The 24,872-nt window shown below is 41.4% G+C and overlaps 1 protein-coding gene across 1 annotated transcript in view; it reads right to left on the bottom strand.

The window, feature by feature from the left end:
• The window catches only part of oplah (5-oxoprolinase, ATP-hydrolysing), a 56,140-nt gene extending 34,530 nt beyond the window's left edge, over positions 1-21,610 (bottom strand). Inside the window, exons 1-6 of the mRNA XM_067429653.1 lie at positions 21,467-21,610; positions 20,499-20,670; positions 20,133-20,324; positions 5,106-5,220; positions 2,746-2,869; positions 421-616 (exon numbers count right to left, since the gene is read on the bottom strand). Of these exons, the coding sequence (XP_067285754.1) occupies positions 421-616; positions 2,746-2,869; positions 5,106-5,220; positions 20,133-20,324; positions 20,499-20,669 (798 nt within the window). The 5' untranslated portion in view covers position 20,670; positions 21,467-21,610. The remainder of the gene's footprint in view (positions 1-420; positions 617-2,745; positions 2,870-5,105; positions 5,221-20,132; positions 20,325-20,498; positions 20,671-21,466) is intronic.
• Between the last annotated feature and the right edge of the window lie 3,262 nt (positions 21,611-24,872).

Genomic DNA, 24,872 nt, shown 5'->3' with positions numbered 1-24,872 from the left:
TACTGTCAGGACATAATAACAAATATGTAAAAAATACATTTTTACAAAAGTTACCTACTGCAGCTTTAAAATTAGAAAAACTTTCCAGTGCTTGAGAGACCCAAGTGAGAAGGTGTGAAAATGGACGCAGAGTTTCACAAAACAGATACACTGAACGCTGTTGTTGTAATGTTAGCTATAGGAACAGACAGTTTTGAGTGTCATTGTTTGTCTGGAGCTGGTGTGCAGCTGGCGACTCTTGCTTGTTTATACTTGTGCACTGTATTTTTTGTTCTTCCATTTTTTGTTCGTCCACTCTTGCATATCGTTTTGGGGACAGAGCAATGAAGGGAGTGTTTGTTTGGGTTGATTTCAAACATCAACAGTGTTCAACAATGTTTCTTAGAAATTGCTTACTGCACCACACACACACACACATACCTTCAATCCTCCTTTAAAGCCTGCAGTGAATTCTGTGAGATAAACGTGTATTTTTGGTGTGAGGTAGGCGTCAGTACAAACAGTGTACCCACGAGGAACTGCTCGCACCATTGGCATCACCTCACTGGAAAGAGACACCTGAGTGAAACCAAGACGCTTCGCCAAAGACCCCACAGCCTTCTCATGAGCCGCCCATCTGAAACACACACACAGTCAGGAATGATAAATATGATTGCAATCAATATAATGAGATGGCTCTGTGTGTTTTAATTATTTCTGTGTTTGATATAATGGCACATTGAGCATTAGGAAATTTAATTTCCACGCCAACTACTTTACCAAATGGGGTTCCATAGGGGCTCAGTGCACAGACTACTTTCACTCCCACTTTATACCAAGTCATGAGTATTTCAGTCCTTCTTACAGATGATAATCAAATAACTCTCACTTGTCCACCTTTTGACATTGAGGTATAAACTTGACATGGCATTGTGAGTTCCTGCACCTTGTAGTGTTTATGTTTCTTAGTGTTTAGTAGTTCTTGCAGATAAATCAGCATACTAGTTAAACTAGCAGACTAACAGGCCCCTTGTGTGCAGTTTAAGTATTTTTTTTTTACCACTTCCACTGTCTCACTCCTAACTAACACCTTAATTGGTGTAAAACAATGGCACAGACATATTTTAAGATATATCAGTTTCTTTCAGTTAAAACCACTCAAACATGCATTTTAGTCTAGGCCTTGTCTGTGAAACCGTGTGATAGTGATAGACAAGAAAACTAAATTGTATCGCCACTGTAAAATTATTTTAAAAAGTAATCTTTTAACTTTTTAAATGGTATAATTATGGCAAATGTAAATTAGATTTTTAAGATATGACAGTCTTGCTCAATCACCTAAACAACTCGTAACACATTATACTACAGCTACTATCTTAACAAGTTTATCTTCTAGAAGTGATTGCTACATTAACTGTAGATAAAGCTGTCTCTGTTAAATCCGTACTGTACAATATTTAATACTAAAGTAATCAGATTTTATTTGCAATATAATGGATAAATGAGATGCAAGATGGCACCAGTAGTGTTTGCTTGAAAAAAAGCGAAACTGTTAGGTAAGTGGTTCTGATATTACTGCACTGCTATGGATGACAATCATTATTAAAGGTGTCATGAACTGGCTTTTTTTTATATTTATATACTGTTGTATGAGGTCACACGTATGACGTTCGCTAGGTTTTTACATTCAAAACATCCTAACTAATAAATAAGTAATAGGCTATTTTCTACACTAGTTTTGAGGCTCTCTCCAAAACGCTGGGTTTTGGAGACTTGGAAGTAAACACCCACGGTTAGGATTGGAGAAGATTTGCATATTTAATGAGCTTCTGCTCCCCTGTCAGTTCACAGGCGGGATTGCTTTAAAAGCAGACAGAATAATTCTCTGACGGAGCTCAGTCTCAAATCTTATTTATCAAACAAGCACAATTATTTATCCATCATCCGCCCGTGATTGATTTTTTTTTTTATTACTTGGCCTGCCCGATCGGTGGGTAAAAGTGCGAACCACACACACACACGCATGCACGCACACACACACACACGCATCTTCAAACATCAAGTCAAGAGAATGAACAACGGAGATCAAGAAATTAATGTTATTTCACTGTTTAAGATTCACCGGCCTGCCAACGTGCTTACGTTTTGGTAGCCCATCTGGAAAACACATTTGGACGTTGGACTTTGCGAGCCCAGGGAGTCTGATCCCGAATTGCAATGAACCAACAAATAAGGGATTCTCCAGGCTGTGACAGCAATGCAATACTATCACATATAAAAAGTTTTACTCACATAAGTGTGTTGCACCATTCCTATCGTAACCAATATAGAAGGAACAGCATTGTGTTTTAATGTCAATATTTCTGCAAATCCAGTGTTTACCTGTGTCTTGTTTATAAATGATTATCTTGCTATCTTCTGTGAGACGGTGGGCAGGGCTACAGAAGCAGCGTAAACATTTATCTGTAGAGGCGGTGTTTCCCCCTTCTAATACCTTGTTGATTTGAGAGCCTTGTTTTCTGGGCCTGGTGTCTATAAAAGCTTTTCTTTTACTAACAATAAAATGTTCAGCTCTGAAACTTACAGGATATTCTTATATTACCATGACCTTTTATATATCAAAGGCTCAAAGGAAAACTGATTTCTCAATTCATCACATCTTTAAGAAATATCAGATCACTGAATGTCGCAATTGACCAAACAGAAAAAGTATTACAGACAGCAGTGTAATAAATACTTAAGATGTATATAATGATCTATACAAACGTGTAAGAATGAAGTAGCAGAACCGCTATACTTCTGATGCCTTTGGATTGCACGCGTTTTAAATCCTGTTCAACACGTAAAAGATCCAACTCATGCCACACCTCCAGACTTTCTCCTGTACTGCCTGAAAGAGACAGAGATTCCATGCTTAGATTTCATTCAGTTGAAGTTATTGATACTTTGCTGAAATTGTATAAACCAACAAAACTAGTTCCATATGACATATATGTTAGCCAATGTTTCTTACACTGCTAACAAAGTTAACATGATGCTTATGAGACAAGAGGAGACATGGAAAATGAATGGGATTCAAGTAATGATTATCATGCTTTAACTCTTTCCCTGCCAAACACGGAAATGTCCGTTATTTGTGAGAAAATGCTTTTTCCGGGTTTCCATGTTTTCACTGTGAGACGCTAGGGGGCGCTATTGTGCATCTACTGAATGAGAGTACTGAATCTCCTGATCAAAACATACGTGTACAAGTTGCAGTGAAACCAAGCGGCAACCTCCCGCGATCTCTCTTGAAGCCAAAACGGAAGTAATGTAAACTGTAATTCCTTAACTGGCCACTAGAGGCAGGCTCCAGAAGGGAGCAGAATCTCATTGAGCCCCAAGTTAAAATTCTCAACTTTACAGCAGAAAAAAACATGTTTACAGCCTGGTACAAATTGTGGTTTTGGCCTATAAGGCTAATTTTAATCTTCATGACAACTGTGAGGGGGCTGAATTTTTTTATAACTCATTCGTTTACGTTATATAAAGCCTTAACGTTCTGCATAATTAAGGGCGTGGTTACAAGTGGATAGCCATTTATCTGCCGTCTACAGTCATTGCGTCACCTCAGCTCCGCACATCCCGCCTTTTTGCCCATTTTCTGTTATCCGGGAGTGACACGCGATGACTCGCTCACAAGATGGCAACGCCCAGCTCGCCCATACTTTACGCTTCAGAACGGCTTATCGGAATCCTATGGGTGACGTCACGGACACTACGTCCATATTTTTTTACAGCATATGAGTGAAACGAGCGATGTAATGCATGTAATATGCATATGAAAAATAACGTGATCGTCAATAAACTGCATACGAATCAAAACTGCCTAATGTTACTGAATGAAATGTGGACCCAGGACGAACTACATGACTGTGCAAGCATTAGAAGTGTTGATGGACTCGATCTACGTCATCTGTGTTTGATCATCGCTCTGAATCTGATCTGGAAACAGCCTTTCACAAATACGTAGTTTTCTCAGCTTTTTGTTCAAAATGTTGCTTTTTTTAATGAAACCTACCCATATTCAAATGTTGATAAAAAAGGAAGGCATGAAGCTAGAATAAAACGTTTTTGGTTTTTTTGTTTAAAAGAAGAGGGTCAGCTCTTTATTTTTATATATTGCATGCTCAGATATTCATTAAACAAAATATTCTATGGGCTATTACATTTTTGTGAAAATTGTCAAAAACCCTGGCAGTGGCTGGCAACTTTTTTTTTTTAAACACTGGCGGGGAAAGAGTTAATGGACATTTTACTCTCTCTCTCCATGACCGTAAAAATTATACATGCCATTTATGTTGCTATGACTTTAGGTTGTCCAGAAGTAAATTACCTCTGTAATAACCTTGACAATGGTTCTAAATGAGCATCATAGATTAATGTTAATGCATTCATTTTTGTGACAAGTTATGGAATTTCAGATCAAGTAGTTTTGCAGCTCATTTCAATAATTCCCCTTCTGCACTAAGGAGAATGTTTTGACCTCAAAAACTATCTTTTGTGATAGAATTAATTTGATATGGAATAGTCCTTATATAAAGTCCTTTAATACAAAATATCAAGAAAACCTTAAAGGGATAGTTCACCCAAAAATAAAATTTAGCCCATAATTTACTTACCTTAAGTGTATATGACATTCTTCTCTCAGATGAATACAATCAGAGATATATAAAAAATATACTGGCTAATCCAAGCTTTATAATGGCAGAACTTATGCTACTCCTGCTTCCAACAACATGCGCTGGAACGCCAATCTCTCGTGAACGAAATTAGAGTTTGTAAAGTTTTAAATATGGCTATTTTTCTTACAAAAACGCATTGCTTCTCTTCAGAAGGCCTTTATTAAACCCCCAGAGCCATGTGGATTACTTTTATGATGGGCAGATGCACTTTTATGGACTTCAAAACAGAAACAGCCATTCACTGCCATTATAAAGCTTGGAAGAGGCAGGACATTTTTTTAATATAACGCAAATTGTATTCGTCTGAAAGAAGAATGTCATACACAACGAGCATGACTTAATCCCTCATGATGTGACCTGTTAAAATGAGGTATATGCACTAGATGTTGACATGTTGTTCACCTGTTACTATTCGTTTGGGCTCGTTTCTGGGAAGCTGACAAGAATCTTGTCTGAGAATAACCCTCTCTTCCACTTCAATCACCTCCTCATACAGCACATCCGGCATACACACCTCCTAAAACAACAACACACACTTTGAAACACTTGCACGCAGGTCATAAAACAACAAAACACTTGATTATCTAGGAATTTCATCAAAGCATTGTTGATTGTGAACAGTTTTTCAGTGATGAACATATTTTCCGTGGTGAGATGAAACCTTGTTAAAAGATTTAAATAATTTGGCATTATCATTCATTATCTTCTGGGGTTTCATACTGATGCATTTCCAGTGTACATTTAATCTGAAAAATACTGGTTTTGTGCAAAAACTACTGTGTTTTAAGACCTGCAACAACGTTACAACATCAATATAGGCCAAAACCTGATATGGTCACGATATACTGTGTATCCTAAATGGAAACAGTAATTGTGGCAGAGGCTAGTGTAGGCTGGCTAGTTAGTTAGTTGGTGACGTTCAATAATTGATTTTACAATGCTAATAGTGAATGAATTGCAAAAATGACATATAGTACTTAAAGGAGGTGTTGCATGAGATTTCACTTTTTTAACTTTAGTTAATGTGTAATGTTGCTGCATGAGCATAAACAGTATCTGCAAAGTTAGAGCGCTGAAAGTTCAATGCAAATGGAGATATATAACTTTTAAAGTTATGGCAGTTTATTGCCTACAAAAACGGCCAGTTTGAACTTCAACGAGCTTCTTCCCGGGTTGGTGACATCATAAACCCTTGCTAGTCACCGCAGATGTGACTTCTGCCTGTAATTGTAAGGGGCGTGGCGTTTTCGGACAACCTGTGCTTGGCACTTCAGCCAATAAAAATACATTAAACTACATTTGTCCATCTAACCAATCTAAGCAATGGTCTTAGATTTCGTTTTTCGGAGGGATGGGCTTCATAGAAGCAGGAAGCAAACGAGCCGTTCAAAGGACAGTGGAGATAGCGGAGTGGAATAAAGGTAAAATATAAGAAAAATACAGCGTTTTAAAAAAAAAGAAAAAAAAGTGTTATACTGCGCCCCATAAACACAACCAAGCCTAGAAAAAAACACAGAACCACCCATTTAAGCATAATTAAGTAATAATATTTAGGGATGCACGATATTATCGGCATGACATCGGAATCGGCCGATAAACGCTTAAAATATAAAAATCGGCATCGGTCGATATGAAAACATTATGCCGATATGCCTTGCCGATATGATAACGTGTTGATCTGCGCCTGCAATAACTCACGTGTGCAAGGAGTGCTACAGCGATGAGACCATGTCAGCACTGCGGTCATTCTTCAAGTGAAAACAAGAAAATACATTGCATGTACAGTGATTTATATTGACTGTTTTTAAATGCTGCCTTGAATTTCTGAATGCACGTACAGAAGGACGTGACCGTCAGCAGCAGATTTGCCACGTTTTCACAACAAAACTAGCCCAAAACAAGCCCAATCGCGTCTCCCCATTCCCACTCTCTAGCGCGTGCGGCAGCCTCCACAGCAGCAGAAGCTCCTCCAGGTCCTAGTGCCCTCCCGCTAGACCGCTATATATTTATACATGTAGTGGGGTGCGCTGTTGTTACACTAATACAATGAAAAGTAGAATACACAAATAAATTGAAGTTACTTCTTGTTCTGAATAAACAAATCAGTAATGATGTCATAAATCACAAGCATGACACTTGTAAATTAAATACTTTTATATACAGTGTATTAATCTGTAATAAAATTTTACGAAATGGATGATGAAAAATAATCCAAGGAGCTCTACAATAATTGTAGAATTAAAAGACAGCATCAATGGATGTCATGCCACCCCCACTTCATGTGCACAAACGTTAAATCCAAAAATGCAATATTTAGGTTACAGCTGCATCTGGGGTGAAAAATTACTGACTTTATTATTGTTATTTTCAGAGCTTTTAATATACTCTTATCATAAAAAGAACTTTATTAACATTTATTTATCTTCAACAAGAATCCTTTTAGTAAGGATACCTCAGAAATCTGAAACCAGAATGAAAAAAAATAGTTTTTGCTCAAAATGGTGTTGTTTCCAAACAAAGGGAAAAAATAAACATATATCGGCATCGGTATCGGCATCGGCCAAAATGAGCTGAAAAATATCGGCATATCGGATATCGGCAAAAATCCAATATCGTGCATCCCTAATAATATTAAAGGGTTAGTTCACCCAAAAATGAAATGTATGTCATTAATGACTCATCCTAATGTCGTTCCACACCCGTAAGACCTCCGTTCATCTTCATAACAAAGTTTAAGATATTTTATATTTAGTCCGAGAGCATATGAAAGTGTATGCACACTGTACTGTCCATCAGGGACGTGCACAGGGGGGTTGCTCAGGTTGCCCGGGCAACTGCCCATATGCCCTTCTCGACTCACGTTGCCCTTCCGAGGTGGAAAAAAATAAATAAAAAAATCGTACAATGGATGCAGAATTTCATGTAGGCCTAGATACAAAAAAAAAAAAAAAAAAAAAAATTCGCAAAGCCTCGTTCACTTCCATATTCGGGTACCCGTCCGAAAGTGAAAGTCAAGCAATTGCTTGGGGCACCGAGCTGGCCTGGGGCCTCAAGACAGCCACAGGTTAAGAATAACATGCAACGACAAACTGCTTGAGCGCCCCTTTGATAGTCAATGCAGTAAAGTGCAATGACACTGTTATCGGAATCCCCCTCAAGGGGGCCCTCTCAGTCGTCGCTGACAACAGCCACCCAACCACGCTATCTCTGCTGCCGGCAAAATACAAAACCTCCTCGGCGATCATGAAGCGGAATTATGCGTTAGGAAGCCAGAAAAGAAAAAAGAGAAAAAACAAGATAGTGGTAAGTGATAAATTACACTTTATAAAATAGCTTTATTTGTACAAAAATGGTGTAATTTTGCAGCAGGTAGGCTAGCAAAAATATGTTTATGTTAGCTAACGTTACCTGCCTGACGGCAAATGCTGCTTGTAACGAACAGTTAGTGCAACTTTTTTTCCCGAACGGATGGAATATGGTTACTTACTGTAATATGTTTTTTTTTTTTTAACGGGATAAGGAAGAAGCAGATCTGTTCCAGAATAACTGTTTATCGTATTTAATGACATAAAATTGCTATAGCTTTGTAATAGGTTTTGATGAAAGTGGCATAGCATGCTATACTAACTATTTTTATGCTATTCATAAATAACCTGGAATAGTTAATATAGCATTAACTATTATTATAAACATTATTTGACCAGAAAGAGACAGAGGAACATGATTTTTTCATAGCTTATCTTAATGTGCTAGTGTCGGGATATTTGGTAGTAACAGGTTATGCAAATATGATATTATTTTTATAAGTTACCAATGGATCTTGAACAGTTACTTTATTCGGTGTGGCAATTTTTACACTGTTGCATTTTGAAGTACAGTATCAGGACAACCCACAGGTTTTACTGTTACTGTTTATTAACTATTTAACAGGTATTATAGTCATCTGTTGCAACTTCATAATAACCATCCAGATAATGTTTATAGACAGTTTACAAACCTAGTAACCCTTAACAAAGTGTTAGGAATATTTGGTCTGTCTATCTATGTAATGTTTATAGATGTTTTAAAAATGGTTTCTTAAAGTTTTACAAACATTTTTTAATCATTACCCGTTTATCTGTAGAAAGTTAGCCATGTCCATTTTGCTTGGGGCCCCCAAAATCCTTCTAACTGCCTTGGCTGAGCCTGCATGAGCGGCACTAGAAGGAGATTGTCGCGGTTGTCGGGTGAGACTTAACGTTGTCGGAAAGGTATAACAAATGGACGATCATAAACTGTTGATGGCAGTTAAATTAATATTGTCTTTTTTTATTAGACTATTGATATTGACTGGTTTGAGTTCTTTATTGGTATAGGCAAGGGAAATGGCCTCAAACGCACCAAAATGCAGGAAATCACATCTACGAAATAAAAAAAATTCTTGGGGGAGAAACCCCCAGACCACACTGCAAAAAAATAGCCCCACCTATAATATTTTTCCTGAGAAGAACATAAATACCACTAGGGGGCATTGAAATAATGATAATGGCAATTACAATAATTTGTAATTGGACAGATCATGGGGGGGGGGGGGGGGGGGGTGTTTCCCTTTTTTAGGTCAGAGCAACTGCCCCTCAAAAATCCTGTGCACGTCCCTGCTGTCCATGTCCAGAAAGGGAATAAAAACATCATCAAAGTAGTCCATGTGACATCAGTTAGTTAGTTAGAATCTCTTGAAGCATCGAAAATACATTTTGGTCCAAAAAAAAAAAAAAAAAACTATGACTTTATTCAGCATTATCTCCTCTTCCTTGTTTGTGTTCAATCCTCAAATAAAGATTCAAGCGGTTATGAATCAGCATATTGATTCATGATTCGGATTGCCAATGTCACATGATTTTAGCAGTTTGACACGCGATCCTTAGGGTGACATTAGGGTGAGTCATTAATGACATAAATTTCATTTTTGGGTGAACTAACCCTTTAAGTAATGAAGTAAAATATTAAGTCCTCAGTCCACAATCACGTCACAAATGATCCCTCTCTCACTACCTCACAATGGTGTAAAGTCAAACATTTTAAATCATTGATATTAATGCTCAACCAGTCCACTGCCCATACTAGTCAGTTGTGAAAAATACCCTTGTCCTGAGAACACAGTTTAAACTTAATCAAAATGCAACTTTATTATTTAGTTGACCCTTGTCTGACTACAAATCAGTGCATTTTCACCGTGTTCCCTTTTTAGCCAAGAGCTTTTACAAAAATTTGAATTTTACAATTCAGAATTCTCAAACATGACTCCAATTTAAGAACATTCCTCCACTAGAGAAAACAAGCAGTTGTGACATTTAACTCATAACCTTTTAAAATAAAGTTCTTGGGACAATAAGTTTTTTATGAAATGTTTCAAAAGATTTTTTTGTGAGATGGACAATTTGAAGGACAACGTACCTAAATAACGTGACAGGCACAGACATTCATAGGTATACTCTATTGCCCAAGCACTCTGTGGCAAGGGGGGCGTGGTTCAGCGAGGTCTGCAGCGGGAGAGAGGGCCACGGGACGAGCGGTAAGTGAGTGGGTTGGACGCAGATTAATAACACCTGTCTCTTGTTCTAGTAATGAGCGCGGAGACGGGATAAAACACCAGCGGAACCGGAGACCGAGGAGAGAGAGAGTCGGACTGTTGATGCGAGACCCTGAGATATCCGGAACCCGGAAGTGCGTGACCCGGAAGCGAAACTGAGCATATACAGAGACAAACACACGCTGAAGCGTGCACGTTGTGATTTGAGTTATTGAGAAAATAAAGAGCATCAACAGTCCTGCCGACCCCCGTGTCCTCTTCCTTCCTCACTATATCGAACTTGTTACACTGGTGCCGAAACCCGGGAAGGAAGCAGGACAGAGCCGCCGCCATGACAACGCCCTCCGCCTCGCCATTTGCGGAGATCATCACCTCCCTCGCGGTCCTCCACCAGGAACATCATAAGGCGTTGCTGGACCTTCGGACTGAACAGGAGAGCCGCTTCGCGGCCATAGTCCAAGGCCAGCAAGAGGACCGCGAGCAGTTCCGGAGCTGGATGGACCGGGAGGTTCGCGCCGAGGCCGCTGGGCGGGCCAGCGCACCGGTGCACGTGCCCCTACAGAAGATGGGGCCGGAAGACGACCCCGAGGCCTTCGTGGATCTCTTCCAAAAAGCCGCGGAGGCCTGCGGGTGGCCCCGGGCACAGTGGCCGGTGCGCCTCATCCCTCTTCTATCAGGCGAAGCCCAGGCGGCCGCGCAACATCTACCGGTTGCGAACCTCCTGGACTACGACGATCTGAAGCGGGCCATACTTCAGCGGGTCGGCCGGACCCCAGAACAACACCGCCAGCGTTTCCGCTCCCTGGAGTGGGGCGAGTCCGGTCGACCCTTCGCATTGGCCCAACAGCTCCGGGACGAGTGCCGCAGATGGCTGCTGGCCGGCGGCAGCGACGTGGACCATGTCGTCGATCTGGTGGTGCTGGAGCAGTTTATCACTCGGCTCCCCAGGAAGACCGCCGAGTGGGTCCAGTGCCACCGGCCCACGTCGCTGGAGACGGCCATCAATTTGGCGGAGGACCACCTGGTGGCGTGCCCGGGGGTCGGCGCACCCCCACTAACTTCTCCCTCTCTCTCTCCCCCTTCTCTCTCTCTCTCTCGACCTGTCCCTCTCCCCAGGTCCCGCCCTCCAGGCCCTCCTCGCGTTCCCCCCAGAGGCCGGGGTGGGATGGGCCTTGGACCGTCTGGGAGTTCGCGGGCCCCGCCCAGGGGGGCGGGGCCGCTGGGGACGGGTAGTGACTATGGATCCGGTTCCGCCCCCTATCCGCGCTCAGCCTCCAACCCACTCCCCGCCGCCGGGGCGGCGGGTAGGCCTGGGCTGGCCTGCTGGCGGTGCGGTGATCCGGATCATTTTGTGGACCGATGTCCGATGATGGACATCGGAACAATGATCCGGATCCCGGACGTCCAGCGGACCACCCCCGATCAAGCAGGAGAGTACCAAATTCCTGTAAGTATCAAGGGGGGTACATATCAGGCCTTGGTGGATTCAGGATGTAACCAAACCTCGATCCATCAAAGCCTGATTCAGCCTGGGGCGTTGGATACAAGCCGCGTGGTTAAGGTGCGGTGTGTGCACGGGGATGTGGTGGAATATCCGGTTGTCCCAGTCACGATACAGTTTAGGGGAAAAAAGCATAGTGTTGAGGTGGCGGTTAGTCCCCACCTCCGGCATCCGCTAATTCTGGGGACGAATTGGCCCGCCTTTTCGGCGTTATTGGGGTCGTTGTGCGCGGATGCCGCTTGGGAAAACAAGGCTAGGAACGGGGCGGTGCGAGTGCAGGTTGGCGAGGCTGATACGGGGCCCTTGGGAACGGCTTCAGAGGAACCGAGCGGGGTTGAGAGACTGATTCTCTCGGACCGCGATGACTTCCCTCTGGAGCAGTCTCAAGACGAGACGCTAAAACATGCGTTTCAACAGGTCCGCACTATCGACGGTCAGTCCCTCCAACCCGCATTGCCCGTCACGTATCCTTATTTTGCCATAATTAAAGATAGGTTGTATCGAGTGACCCAAGACGCTCAGACAAAAATGGATACAACCCAATTGTTAGTACCAAAGAGCCGCCGGGAAATGCTTTTCCAGGCGGCTCATTCTAACCCGATGGCGGGCCACCTGGGACAGGCGGCCACGCTGAATCGTTTAATGACCCGATTCTTTTGGCCAGGCATTTATGACAATGTGCGCAGGTGGTGCGCGTCTTGTCCTGAATGTCAGTTGGTGAACCCACTGGCCGCCCCAAAAGCGCCATTGCGCCCTCTTCCATTAATGCAGGTCCCCTTCGAGAGAATTGCGATGGACCTCATCGGGCCATTAGAACGATCCGCACGCGGGCATCGTTTTGCGCTAGTTATCGTGGACTACGCAACACGATACCCGGAAGCAGTGGCTCTCCGCAACATCTCGGCGAAGAGTGTTGCGGACGCACTGTTTCGTTTAATCTCCCGGGTGGGGATTCCGAAAGAAATCCTCACTGATCAAGGCACGGCGTTTATGTCACGCACGTTAAGCGAATTGTACGGATTATTGGGCATTAAATCCATTCGAACCAGCGTCTATCACCCACAAACAGACGGTTTGGTCGAACGATTTAATCGCACTCTTAAATCCATGATCCGTAAATTCGTACAAGAAGACGCCAAAAATTGGGATCGGTGGTTAGAACCCCTCTTATTTGCTGTGCGCGAGGTCCCGCAAGCCTCCACGGGGTTTTCCCCCTTCGAGCTTCTCTACGGGCGTCAGCCACGGGGGGTGCTGGACGTCCTACGAGAAACTTGGGAGGAGGGGCCGTCGTTGGCCAAAAACGAAATTCAGTACGTCATGGACTTGCGAACAAAACTCCACACATTGGGGCGGCTATCTAGGGAGAATTTGTTGCAAGCCCAGGACCGCCAGAGCCGGTCATATAACAGGGGTACTAAACTGCGCAAATTCACACCGGGAGAGAAAGTGCTCGTTCTACTCCCAACCTCGAGCTCAAAATTAATGTCGAAGTGGCAGGGGCCGTTTGAGGTCGCACGACAGATAGGAGAGCTCGATTATGAAGTGATACGATCCGATAGGAACGGGGCACGTCAAATATACCACCTCAATCTGCTGAAAAAATGGAATGAGGTGGAATCGGTGTTGTTGGCAACGGTGATCGGGGGAGAGGATGATCTCGGGCCAGAGGCGAGCATTAAGGCGCAATCAGTCGCGCTGGCCCCTGGGGGAGACCACCTCTCACCGTTACAACTCGCTGATTTATCGAAGTTGCAAGCGGAGTTCGCCGACGTGTTCTCGCCCCTACCGGGACGTACCGACTTGATTCAGCACCATATCGAGACCGAGCCGGGCGTGGTAGTTCGCAGCCGGCCGTATCGCTTGCCTGAACACAAGAAAAAAGTAGTTCAGGACGAATTAGGCGCAATGCTCGACATGGGAGTAATCGAGGAGTCCAACAGTGACTGGGCGAGCCCGATAGTTTTGGTCCCCAAAACGGACGGCTCGGTCAGGTTCTGTGTGGACTACCGCAAGGTGAACGCTGTGTCGAAGTTCGACGCGTATCCAATGCCACGGGTTGACGAATTGCTTGATCGGTTAGGCTCGGCTCGATTTTATTCGACACTGGACTTAACAAAGGGCTATTGGCAGATCCCCTTGTCTCCATTGTCCAAAGAAAAAACAGCTTTCACCACGCCGTTCGGATTACACCAATTTGTCACGCTTCCTTTCGGCTTGTTCGGGGCGCCCGCAACCTTCCAGCGACTCATGGATAGGATTTTGCGTCCCCATGCTGCATATGCTGCTGCGTACCTAGATGACATAGTGATTTATAGTCACGACTGGCAGCGGCATATGCAGCATGTGAGGGCGGTCCTGAGGTCGCTGAGGAGAGCGGGGCTCACGGCCAATCCGAAGAAGTGTGCGATTGGGCGGGTGGAAGTAAGGTATCTGGGCTTCCACTTGGGTCATGGGCAGGTGCGTCCCCAAATTGATAAGACTGCCGCAATTGCAACCTGTCCGAGGCCCAAGACCAAAAAGGAGGTAAGACAGTTCTTGGGGCTGGCGGGATATTATAGACGGTTTATACCAAATTATTCGGACCTCACCAGCCCTTTGACTGATCTTACTAGAAAGGGGCTACCAGATACGGTCCAGTGGACGGAGCCGTGTCAACAGGCTTTTACCCAAGTAAAGGCTGCCCTATGTGGCGGGCCGCTGTTACACTCCCCTGACTTTTCTCTCCCTTTCTTGTTGCAGACTGACGCGTCGGACAGGGGGCTGGGCGCAGTCCTGGCCCAGGAGGTGGAGGGGGGAGAGCGGCCGGTGCTGTACATTAGCCGTAAGCTCTCCAAGAGAGAAGCTAAGTACAGCACCATAGAAAAGGAGTGTTTGGCCATCAGATGGGCCGTTCTCACCCTCCGCTATTACCTCCTGGGGCGGGAGTTCACTCTCTGTTCGGACCACGCTCCTCTCCAATGGCTCCACCGCATGAAGGATACCAACGCGCGGATCACCCGTTGGTATCTGGCTCTTCAGCCGTTTAAGTTCAAGGTGGTCCACAGGCCGGGTGCTCAGATGGCTGTGGCCGATTTCCTCTCCAGAAATGGGGGGGGGGGGGGGGGCTGCAGGCCGGACGGCTCCCCGGCCTGAGTCGGGCGGTGGGGGTATGTGGCAAGGGGGGCGTGGTTCAGCGAGGTCTGCAGCGGGAGAGAGGGCCACGGGACGAGCGGTAAGTGAGTGGGTTGGACGCAGATTAATAACACCTGTCTCTTGTTCTAGTAATGAGCGCGGAGACGGGATAAAACACCAGCGGAACCGGAGACCGAGGAGAGAGAGAGTCGGACTGTTGATGCGAGACCCTGAGATATCCGGAACCCGGAAGTGCGTGACCCGGAAGCGAAACTGAGCATATACAGAGACAAACACACGCTGAAGCGTGCACGTTGTGATTTGAGTTATTGAGAAAATAAAGAGCATCAACAGTCCTGCCGACCCCCGTGTCCTCTTCCTTCCTCACTATATCGAACTTGTTACACACTCATGAAAGCATTTGCATAGTTGTGTAATGCTTGTTTCTGAACCCAACAATTCAAACCACTAACATAATTTCTGTTTCTCTGTCTCCAACACAATTTTACTTGTTCCTGGGTTCATGACCCCTCCAACCTCCCACTAATCTTTCAATCCCTCTTGAGGTGGTGTGGCATAGTAGAGGCAAATTATTTTTAAAAAAGCAACAGGTGTCCTCTGAGCCATTATACACTTGAGCAAAACTCTGGAAAACTATCAGTCGCTTATAAGTATGCTGTTAAATTACTATTACTTACCAGTAGTGGTGTTTTAATTTGTGAAGGAATCTGTTTTCAAACAAATTCAGTTCACTAAAATCTCTTTCTTTTTTAAGCCTATGATTGTTTTCTTGCCTGTAAATGCTGTCTATTGCACAAGCCAGTAGCATTCAAAAATGGTCTATGAAGGAGTAGTTCCAAGGTTGGACCTACTGAACAAATACTGAATAATTTGGTGGCGGTATTCAGAATGGTAAAGTAGCATACATTATTATTTTTGCCATATTTTAAATAATAGCTGAAATAGTATGAACAGTATGCCATTTACAATTCAGAAAGAATTTTGAGTGAGAATGAACTCTCAGAACTTGCTGACCAACAGCAACAACAGATTGAGGATTAATGTGTAATATTACAGATGGTTAGTTGAACCGTGAACATTAAATGACATTGAAAAGTTTGGGGGTCTTCAAACTCTCAAGGTGAAACATGGTCCGGTAAATCAAGAATTGTATTGGTATCTAGAAATGAGAAATGAGAATACTATTACAAAAATCATAAGGCTGTACCAAGGTCTCCAAGAAAGCCAATAAACCAATAAACATGCTGCCTGCAATACGTCAAAAATAAATGGTCAAAGGAAATAGGCACAGCAATAGATGAGAATGACTGGGAAGTAATGTGTAAAATGCAGTGGAAGACAGCTTATTCATTAACTTTAGAGAATTTGGATGAAAAAACATAATGAGATTTTTTTTATTACCCCTGTTTAGAAAGCTCACCAAAACATAGGAACAGGGTGCTGGAGACTGTGTGGCGATAATGACGCTAATCATTATCACCTATTCTAGGCCAGCACAAAGGCTGAACCGTTTTGGCAAGAGGTACACAGATGCTTAGAGAATATTCATCTAAATAATATCCCTTTTGATTTCTTACACATGTACCTAGGTCTGGAAACCCCAAATATGACTCCAACTGCAGATAGTATCTGTTTAGGATTCTGTAATTGTCAGCAGGAAAAGCCCTGACAAGAAAATGGCTTCAAACAGACCCACCGGTTCTGAAGAATTGAAACACTATATAACAAATATATATCATGGAGAGACTCACTTTGACCTTAAGATTAGAAAAGGAGAAATGCATTTGTCTCTGGTCTAACTGGACTGAGTATGTAAGACAATAAGACTGGCCCTGTGTCCCAATTCAAATACTATCCATACTAACTAGTATTCGAAAATAGAATTAGTATGTCCCAAACCGTAGTATGCTGAAAAGAGTTTTCCAAAGTTACCCAGATGGTTTACTATTTCCGGTCGAGGTGCGGATCGAAGTACACTCTTAGAGGGTTAGTTTATACAATAAAGAAATTTTAATTTTATTATAATCAGATACCACAACAATTTATTTCAAAACCATTCGTTTGCTCGGCCCATTTCAAGCAAGCTTCGCTCAGCGTCATAAACTGAAGAAAGGGGCAACTATATTCCTGCAAGCAGTAAGTAGTGATTTTATCCACTTTTTGACTCTTTAAACAATTTCTAATTCAATTGAAAGTTTCTTAGAGAGACCGCATTGTCTAAATGACGCAAGATGCTAGTACAGAAACAATAGGAAACTCTATGTTAAGGTAAAACACTGGATAGTATACGGGTTTCTTTTCAAAGAAAATCTCTGTTGGGGGATATAAATTACTGAAATCTGTTAACCGCAAGCACGCAAGCTCTTTCTTAGCGCGGACGATCTAAAAACACCAATAAACAAGTAGCCTGCATTTCCGCAATCTCCATTTGAGATGTTCTGCTTAAAGTATCATTCAGTCGGTCTATGTTCTGTAAGGGCGGTCAGGACTCATGAGCCGCTTCGCTGAACTGCTGTGCTGTGAGCAGCTGAAATAAGCCAATCAAAGCAGAGCTCAACATTAATATTCATGACTCTTCCAAATAAGGCAAAAACAGAGCATAACATCCTAGGGACAATTTCTAGGGTTGTAAATGGACCTGTAAAACTGTATCTGGACAATTTTTGCCCTTAAATAAGCCACATACCTATGTAGATATCAGAGAACAATTTAACATATTGTTTCCAATCATTCTAGGGCTCCTTTAAATGTATCTAATATGATGAACAGAGCTGTGTTACCTCCAAAGCATAAATGGCGCCGGCGACTGTGTCCCGCATCATAATAAAAGTTCTGCTGATCACGAACCGTGTGTTCAGCAACAATCGCCCCAGCGGCCTTGCTCAGCTCCCATAACACTCTGTCCTGCTCAGCATCACACTACAGTAACATTAATAATCGCATCTACGAACATGATTTCTGCCGGAGTCCTAGCCCGATTCTTTTCCACCGGCTGTAAGGTGAAAACCACATGTCCCAAGATTCTGTACTCAAACTTGGCGTCATCAAGCTACGCCTTTGTTTTGAATAGGCACCCTCTAGTCTAGCGGGTGGAAAACTTAAGGCCCAGTTGACAAAATGGAGAAAAAAATAACAGCTGTCATACTTGAAAGGCATTTTTCGAGTATCTTAGAGCAGGGTTTTTCAAACTCTATGATGACAAGGACCCCCAAATATGTCAAAACTTTTATGAGGGACCCCCTTCTTAAAATCCATCTATATATTTTTTCATGTGTGACAAAAAATGTATTGTTTAAAATGCCTAAATAATAAATGTAATACAACTAGGCCCGGATTGGCTAATCAGGAGCACCAGAAAAACTCCCAGTGGGCCGGTCTGTTTTTGTGGCCGCGAGGGCCGTTTTTGTCATGGCACTTAGTTGAACTATGGATGCTGTCCCTAGGCTACCTGCACTCACAGCAGCCCCACTTTTGTATTTTACCGCAGTCCAACTCTTTTTATTTTGTTATTTTATCGAAGTCCCACTCTTTTTACATAATATTTTCTCGCAGAGTGCAGCCTGCAGGTTAATGATGACGTGATTATATTCTGACTCCCTGGCCCGCCCCCGATTCAGCGCCTTGAAAGTTGCTCAAAATAAAAAAGTAAGATAAAAATGGATAATAGGAAGCGGAAAGGCGGCGCTGAAAAGGCCAGAATAAAAAATAAAAAGGCTCTGACGCGGCCAATAGTACTTCTAAGCTGTTCACATTACTCAAAAAACAAATGATGACGATGAGGCAGGTAAGTAATTATAACGTTAACTAGTTAGGAGCAGTGCAAGATGCGACCGCGCAAAACAAAATTGTCTGCAAACCACGTTCATGTATCAAACTTTTTCTTAGCTCTTCAGCAGCAGCTGCCTCTAGTCCGTTTTGCTGCTCATAGTGAAGAGCAAGGCCCAGTAATGTTACCAAGCTCCAGTCATGAGCCCAACACACCAGAATGGGCAGGTAGGATTGTCATTCAGAAGAACTCATAGGAAGAGACTTGCTCAATGAAAAATGCCCTGAGATAATTGATACCTGATGATTCAGCAATACATTAATGAAACTGACTTGATTTGAAAGCTTTGTAAAAAGGGGATATTTGTGGTGAGAAATAAATGTAACAAATGTTATTTAGCGTCAGAAGGCGAGCCAGGACCCAGTTGTGAAGAGACTAGCTCTTACGGTGAAAGACACAGGTAAACTGCTATTATACCATAGTGTGTGAATAAGCAAACATTATCACTGAAAAAATGTTTTTCTTACTTAGTATCTTACTAGTTCAAAGTAAGAACAGTTTCCAGTTCAAATATCTAAATATTCTTAATTCAAGATACATTTACTAGACAAATGACATAAGAAATTGACTTGTTTTCTGAAGAAGAAGAAAAAAACTAAAATTATTTTCTACATTTTAATGTTTGGATATTTATGAATAGGCTACTAATTCTTTAAAAAAAAAAAGAGAGATTCTGATACTGTCCTGTTATTTACTGCTCTAATAAATATTCAATGTGAAGCAAAACTTAGGCTACTGTTTTTGCACTGAATTGAAAATTATATTTTTCAAAAATATAAAGAATTATAAGGCTCTAGAGAACAGTGCACCTATTGCAGACTTATATTCTGAGGTTTGAATCACATTATTTTAATATAGTCTGTCATGAACTAAAGTGGGCCGGTCTAAGGCATGAAACTCCAGGGCTGAAAATGAGTCTCAATCCGGCCCTGAATACAACATAATGTTTCCAAACATAAATTGGCTATACTTAATGTTGGATGTATAAACCTGAAGAAGAATATTTTCAATTAAAAATTATTTGTATAAGCAGCTTTTACAATAAATGTAAGTAAGCAGCTTACATACTGCATTAAGAATACTGCCTTACAAACCAGTTTGCAAGATAAAGGAGACTACAGTGAGAAAAACTGGAAAGTATGTATACGGCAAGTAAGGAGAGAAATATTTAGAAATTAAACAGTAAGAATGTTAGGTAGACTTCAACCTTTTTTGCTTTGTCTTGTTATTCTCTGAAATTTTCTGGGGACCCCTTAAAACCTTCTAACAGGAAGTAAAAAAAAAAATTAAAAAAAATCTGTTAAGTATGAATGATTCATCATCCAAAGGCTCAGCTCTCATAAAGACCCCCTTTTGGTATCCGAGTCACTGGCATGAATTTACATCATAATTTTTACTCACCAGATCAAACAGGTCAGGTCGCGCTTGCGTGCCGATATGTAGCAGGTCCCGAAATCCGCGTGTCACCAGTAGTGCTGTTCTCTCACCCTGTCGCTCTAGTAAGGCATTAGTCGCCACTGTGGTGCCCATCCGAATCCAGCCAATTTGAGAAGTGTCCAAGGGCTGATCTCGAGCAAAGCTCTGTCCTGTCTCCTGTTCAATTCAAAAACCGAACAGACAGAGTCCGACTTTTATGCAATACTTTAATGACGTGAAGACTTAAATTCTCTACATTCTAAACTATCCTCCCAGACCTAATCCATAACCAAAAAGTTAACTCTTCTCAATAAGTATCTACATCCAAATATGTTATGGTTTTCTCCTTACCTCCTCCAGTACTCTGCGGATACCCTCAGTAGGGGCATCTCTGTAGTTCTGGGGGTCGTGTGACAGCAGTTTTAGGACTCTCTCTCTACCATCGGGCAAACGGGCAAACACATCCGTAAAGGTTCCTCCCCGATCAATCGCAAAATCAAACTTCCCTTTAGTTTCAGCCATGCTGGGACACAGATTGCAATAAGCACAACATTTAAAAGTGACACACACCGGCTGGATCTTTAAAATGTATTAAACCTGCTTAAGGGCTAATTAACCCAAAAAATTTAATTCTGATTTCTATATTTAGTGAAACCCAAAAGCTTTTTTCAGCTACTCTTATCTTTCATTCTGTGGACAAAAATGTTTTTTAATTGATATCCTCTTTGCAAAACACAATAATGCAAGATAGTAAATAAATCCAAAGCAAATACTTTATGGTTGGGTTGTAGCATTCACCCATCATTCATTTTTATTTTTATTTAATTTAGTTTTATTGTCTCCCTTAAGATACATTTATCCTAAGGTAGACAATAAAACAGAAATAAATAAAAATACAAAAGTCAGCTTCGTCAGAACATCGGTGAAAAACAACAGAAATATCACATATCTGGGAAAAACACGAAAAATAAGGACGCTGACATTTGAAGCAGAAATGTTTTGGAGTAAGAACAGAAATAAAATTTAAAAAGTGAGAGAGATTCTCCTCTTGGCAAAACTCAAGAGCGTGCTATTGTTATCCAAATAAAAATTCAACAGTTAAATTCCGCAGGTTCGACGTTATGATAAAAAGTTTAGCTATTATAAATAAATGCACATGGAGACTTAGAGATTAAAGAGCAGCACAATCCCTTAAACCTTAATTAGGCTAAAGATCACCGACTAGTGTAACGTTACGCGTTTTGCAATGTTTCTGTCAGTAAATGCTCTGACTACATGAACTAAGGCAATTCAACGTGAGCATGTTTTGCTATACTTACACTTGAAGCGCTAGTTAAACAAGAAATGAATAGGCTATTCCTCTCGTGTCGCTCTGACTGTTTACAAATATGAAGCCACACTTCACCGCTTCGATGTGGAGAAGTTCAGCACCACCTCTTCTGCAATGCCTCCGCCTTCTGAGATATCACGTGACCGAGGCCGTGTTCTCTTCCAGGGTGTGCGTGATTGCTGCTCAGTTGATCCGCCTTCAAATTTCAAAACTTAGCCATTTACTTTACTCCCCCTCATGTTTGCCAAACCTGTATGACTTTATTCCATTTGTGGAAAACAAAAGGAAATATTTATATTAATGTAACTTACATTAATTATTATTTTTTATGTATTTCCCCTTTATTGTTTTACTTCCTATATCTCTCATGAATGCATATTAATGTCCTATTAAGGTATTGTATATTCAATGCCTGTCCAGTACATGTAACTGTTCACTTGATGAATCTTATCTGACCAATACAAACCTCTAATAGCTACACATTAAATAGACTAATCATTGCAAACTTTAAAATGCATATCACAGTTCCAGGAGTCAAGATTCCGGAACAGAAGACAACTGATTTATCTATTTGGAGATGTAGTCTATTTTTAATTACTGATGCAATATTCATTATAATGACTAGTTATTTAACTAAATTAATAATATATTTATTTATATGTAATTCACTTAGTGAAAATAAAATCTCAATGTGTTTTTTATACCACTCATTTATTATTTGTTATATCACAATTAACCCATCAGCATATAGGCAAATTAACAAAATAATAACCAAAAAAAACCTACAGCTGAGTAATCAATATCAGAAAAGATTCTAAAAATATGCTACTCAAGCTACACAAGAGGCTGGCGTTCTAAAATATGCATCCAGTATCTCTTAAAACTCTATTCTCTGCGCATCTGCCTTTGTCACCGGAACTTGCTACTCTTGCAACCTACATCATACGCCAGTCTCTCGTGAACGTGTGTATAATGATTTATGGAAGTTAGAGATTAGAGTTTGTAAAGTTTTAAATGTGAATATTTTTCTTACACAAACGCATCACTGGATCTGTGTGGAGTAAACTTATGTTGGATAGATGCACTTTCATTGACTTCAAAACAGAAACAGCCATTCACTGCCATTATAAAGCTTGAAAGCCATGGCATTTTTTAATATAACTCAGATTGTATTCGCCTGAAAGAAGAATATCATATACACCTAGGATCACTTGAGAGAGAGAGTAAATCATGGGCTAATTTTTTATTTTTGTGTGAACTATCCTTCTAAAATCTGAGCTGACAGACTGAACAAACCTATAAAGGACAAGATGCTTGATCAACCTTTCACATTTCTTTGGACCTACAGACAGTCAGAAACATTTGGTTTATAGGCCTACCGGTATATGAAGTATAAAGACTTGGGAGCTCTGTAATATATTGGAGCCACAACACATACAGTACTATAAAAACAAACTAGCCTACATTTGTAAATTAAAGTTAATCCTGAATTGAACAGGCAGCCAGTGAATAATAATAATAATAATAATAATAATAATAATAATAATAATAAATATAGCTGCAAGCAGCCATTATCGGGGCCAAGCGCAAAGAAGAAGACAAGACATGCCAGCATGGCTGGAAGTCTCAAGCCAACTGCAACAATGAGCCATTAAGGACCTATTAAGTTGATTTTAGGCAAAATAGCAGTCAAATTTTAAATACAGTCAATAATAATGGTTTAATGGTTTATCACTTTCGACCAATAGGTGTCACTGTTACGAAACTGATGTGGTTTAGTCAGATTGAGATGACAATGACACATGCAAAGTTTGGTGTCAATATGTCAAAGCATTGCAGAGATACAGCCTCAAGAGTAATTTTTGCATCATGGCTCAACTCTGTTGCAGTGGTATATGAAAACTGTTTTGTCTATCAATCCGAAATCCATAACTATTTGTCAGCATGGTCTGAAGACGATACGGATCAATTTTGGTGAAAATCGGACAAACGGTCTAGGATGAGTTTGAAAAAGTAGGTTTTTAACAAATAACAAGACGGAGGACAGATAGGTTTGCAAAATATGGCACAATTGGTATCCATGTTCTCGGCATGAGCCATTGACTGTATTATGACCAGTTTCATTACAATGGGTTAATTTAATCAAAAGTTATTCGCATTTCTGTACATTTTATTACAACTTTTGACCACAAGGTGGCGCTACCCCGAAACTTTTTGAGTATCTTCAGGACATGGAGCGGAAGACACATACCGAGTTTTGTAACGATACGCTAATGCATTCTTAAATTATAGCATTAGCATTTTAAACCATAATACTGCATTGAAGTCAATGGGAATTTCATGTTTTGTTTTATTATAGCGCCACCAAGAGGCACAATCCCACCAATTTTTTTATGTGTCCTCATAGTGAGCCCATACATATGTGTGTCAAGTTTGGTGAAAATATCTCATTTTGTTTTGGAGTTATAGACATTTATATGAAAAAACACGTAAAAAAGGACTGACACCTGACTTTGATTGGATTTTACTACCCCTTACTATCAATATTTTGAGATTTGGGCATTAGCGTATAGCTATCGACCTATGTTTCCGAACTTCTGAGGCTGGTTTCGTCTCGATCGGACTAGCGGTTTCGAAGATATCAGCAAATGTTTTTTAAGCACTAAATTACAACTCTGCGCAAACCATATGCCGAAACCTGGCAAGTCTGGTATCGTTGGAGTCGGCAAGGATTCAGGAGACCAAAAAACACACTCCCATCAAAATATGTCAACCACACCCAAAGTTATAAGCGTTTGAAAAAAAAAATTCTCCACTAGGTGGCGCTGTTTCGAAACTTCTCAGGCTACTTCAGGGCATCGTGGTGATGACCCATACCAAGTTTCATAACAATCTGTTCATGCGTTCATAAAATACAGCATTTTTGCACATAATTCAAAATGGCCGACATCCAAAATGGCCGACATGGTAAAATTGGATATCAGTCGACTCGGCATGACGCCCTGAATCTAATGAGACCAATTTTATGATTTTTGGATAAACGGTTCAGAAGTTATAAGCCAAAATAGGCATTTTTCGTATCTCCGGACAGGTAGGTGGCGCTGCGCCGAAACGCTGCATGTTGCTTCAAGTCATGCTTGTGATGACATGTACCAAGGTTGGTTTGAATACGATAAAGCGTTGCGGAGATATAGCCTTTAGTGTGTTTTTGCAACCTCCACGTAAAATTTGTTTGTGCGTTTATTGAAAACGATTGGACGAATCAACTTGAATTCCATAACTTTTTGTCAACATGCTCTGAAGATGATCTGTTTCAATTTTCGTGAAAATCGGAGCAACGGCCTAGGAGGAGTTCGAAAAAGTAGGTTTTTCAGAAAATTCAAAATGGCGGGAAA

The sequence above is a fragment of the Pseudorasbora parva genome, chromosome 21 (assembly GCF_024679245.1).
Source record: "Pseudorasbora parva isolate DD20220531a chromosome 21, ASM2467924v1, whole genome shotgun sequence".
Lineage (NCBI taxonomy): Eukaryota > Metazoa > Chordata > Actinopteri > Cypriniformes > Gobionidae > Pseudorasbora > Pseudorasbora parva.
This window is presented reverse-complemented; position numbering and strand designations above follow the sequence as displayed.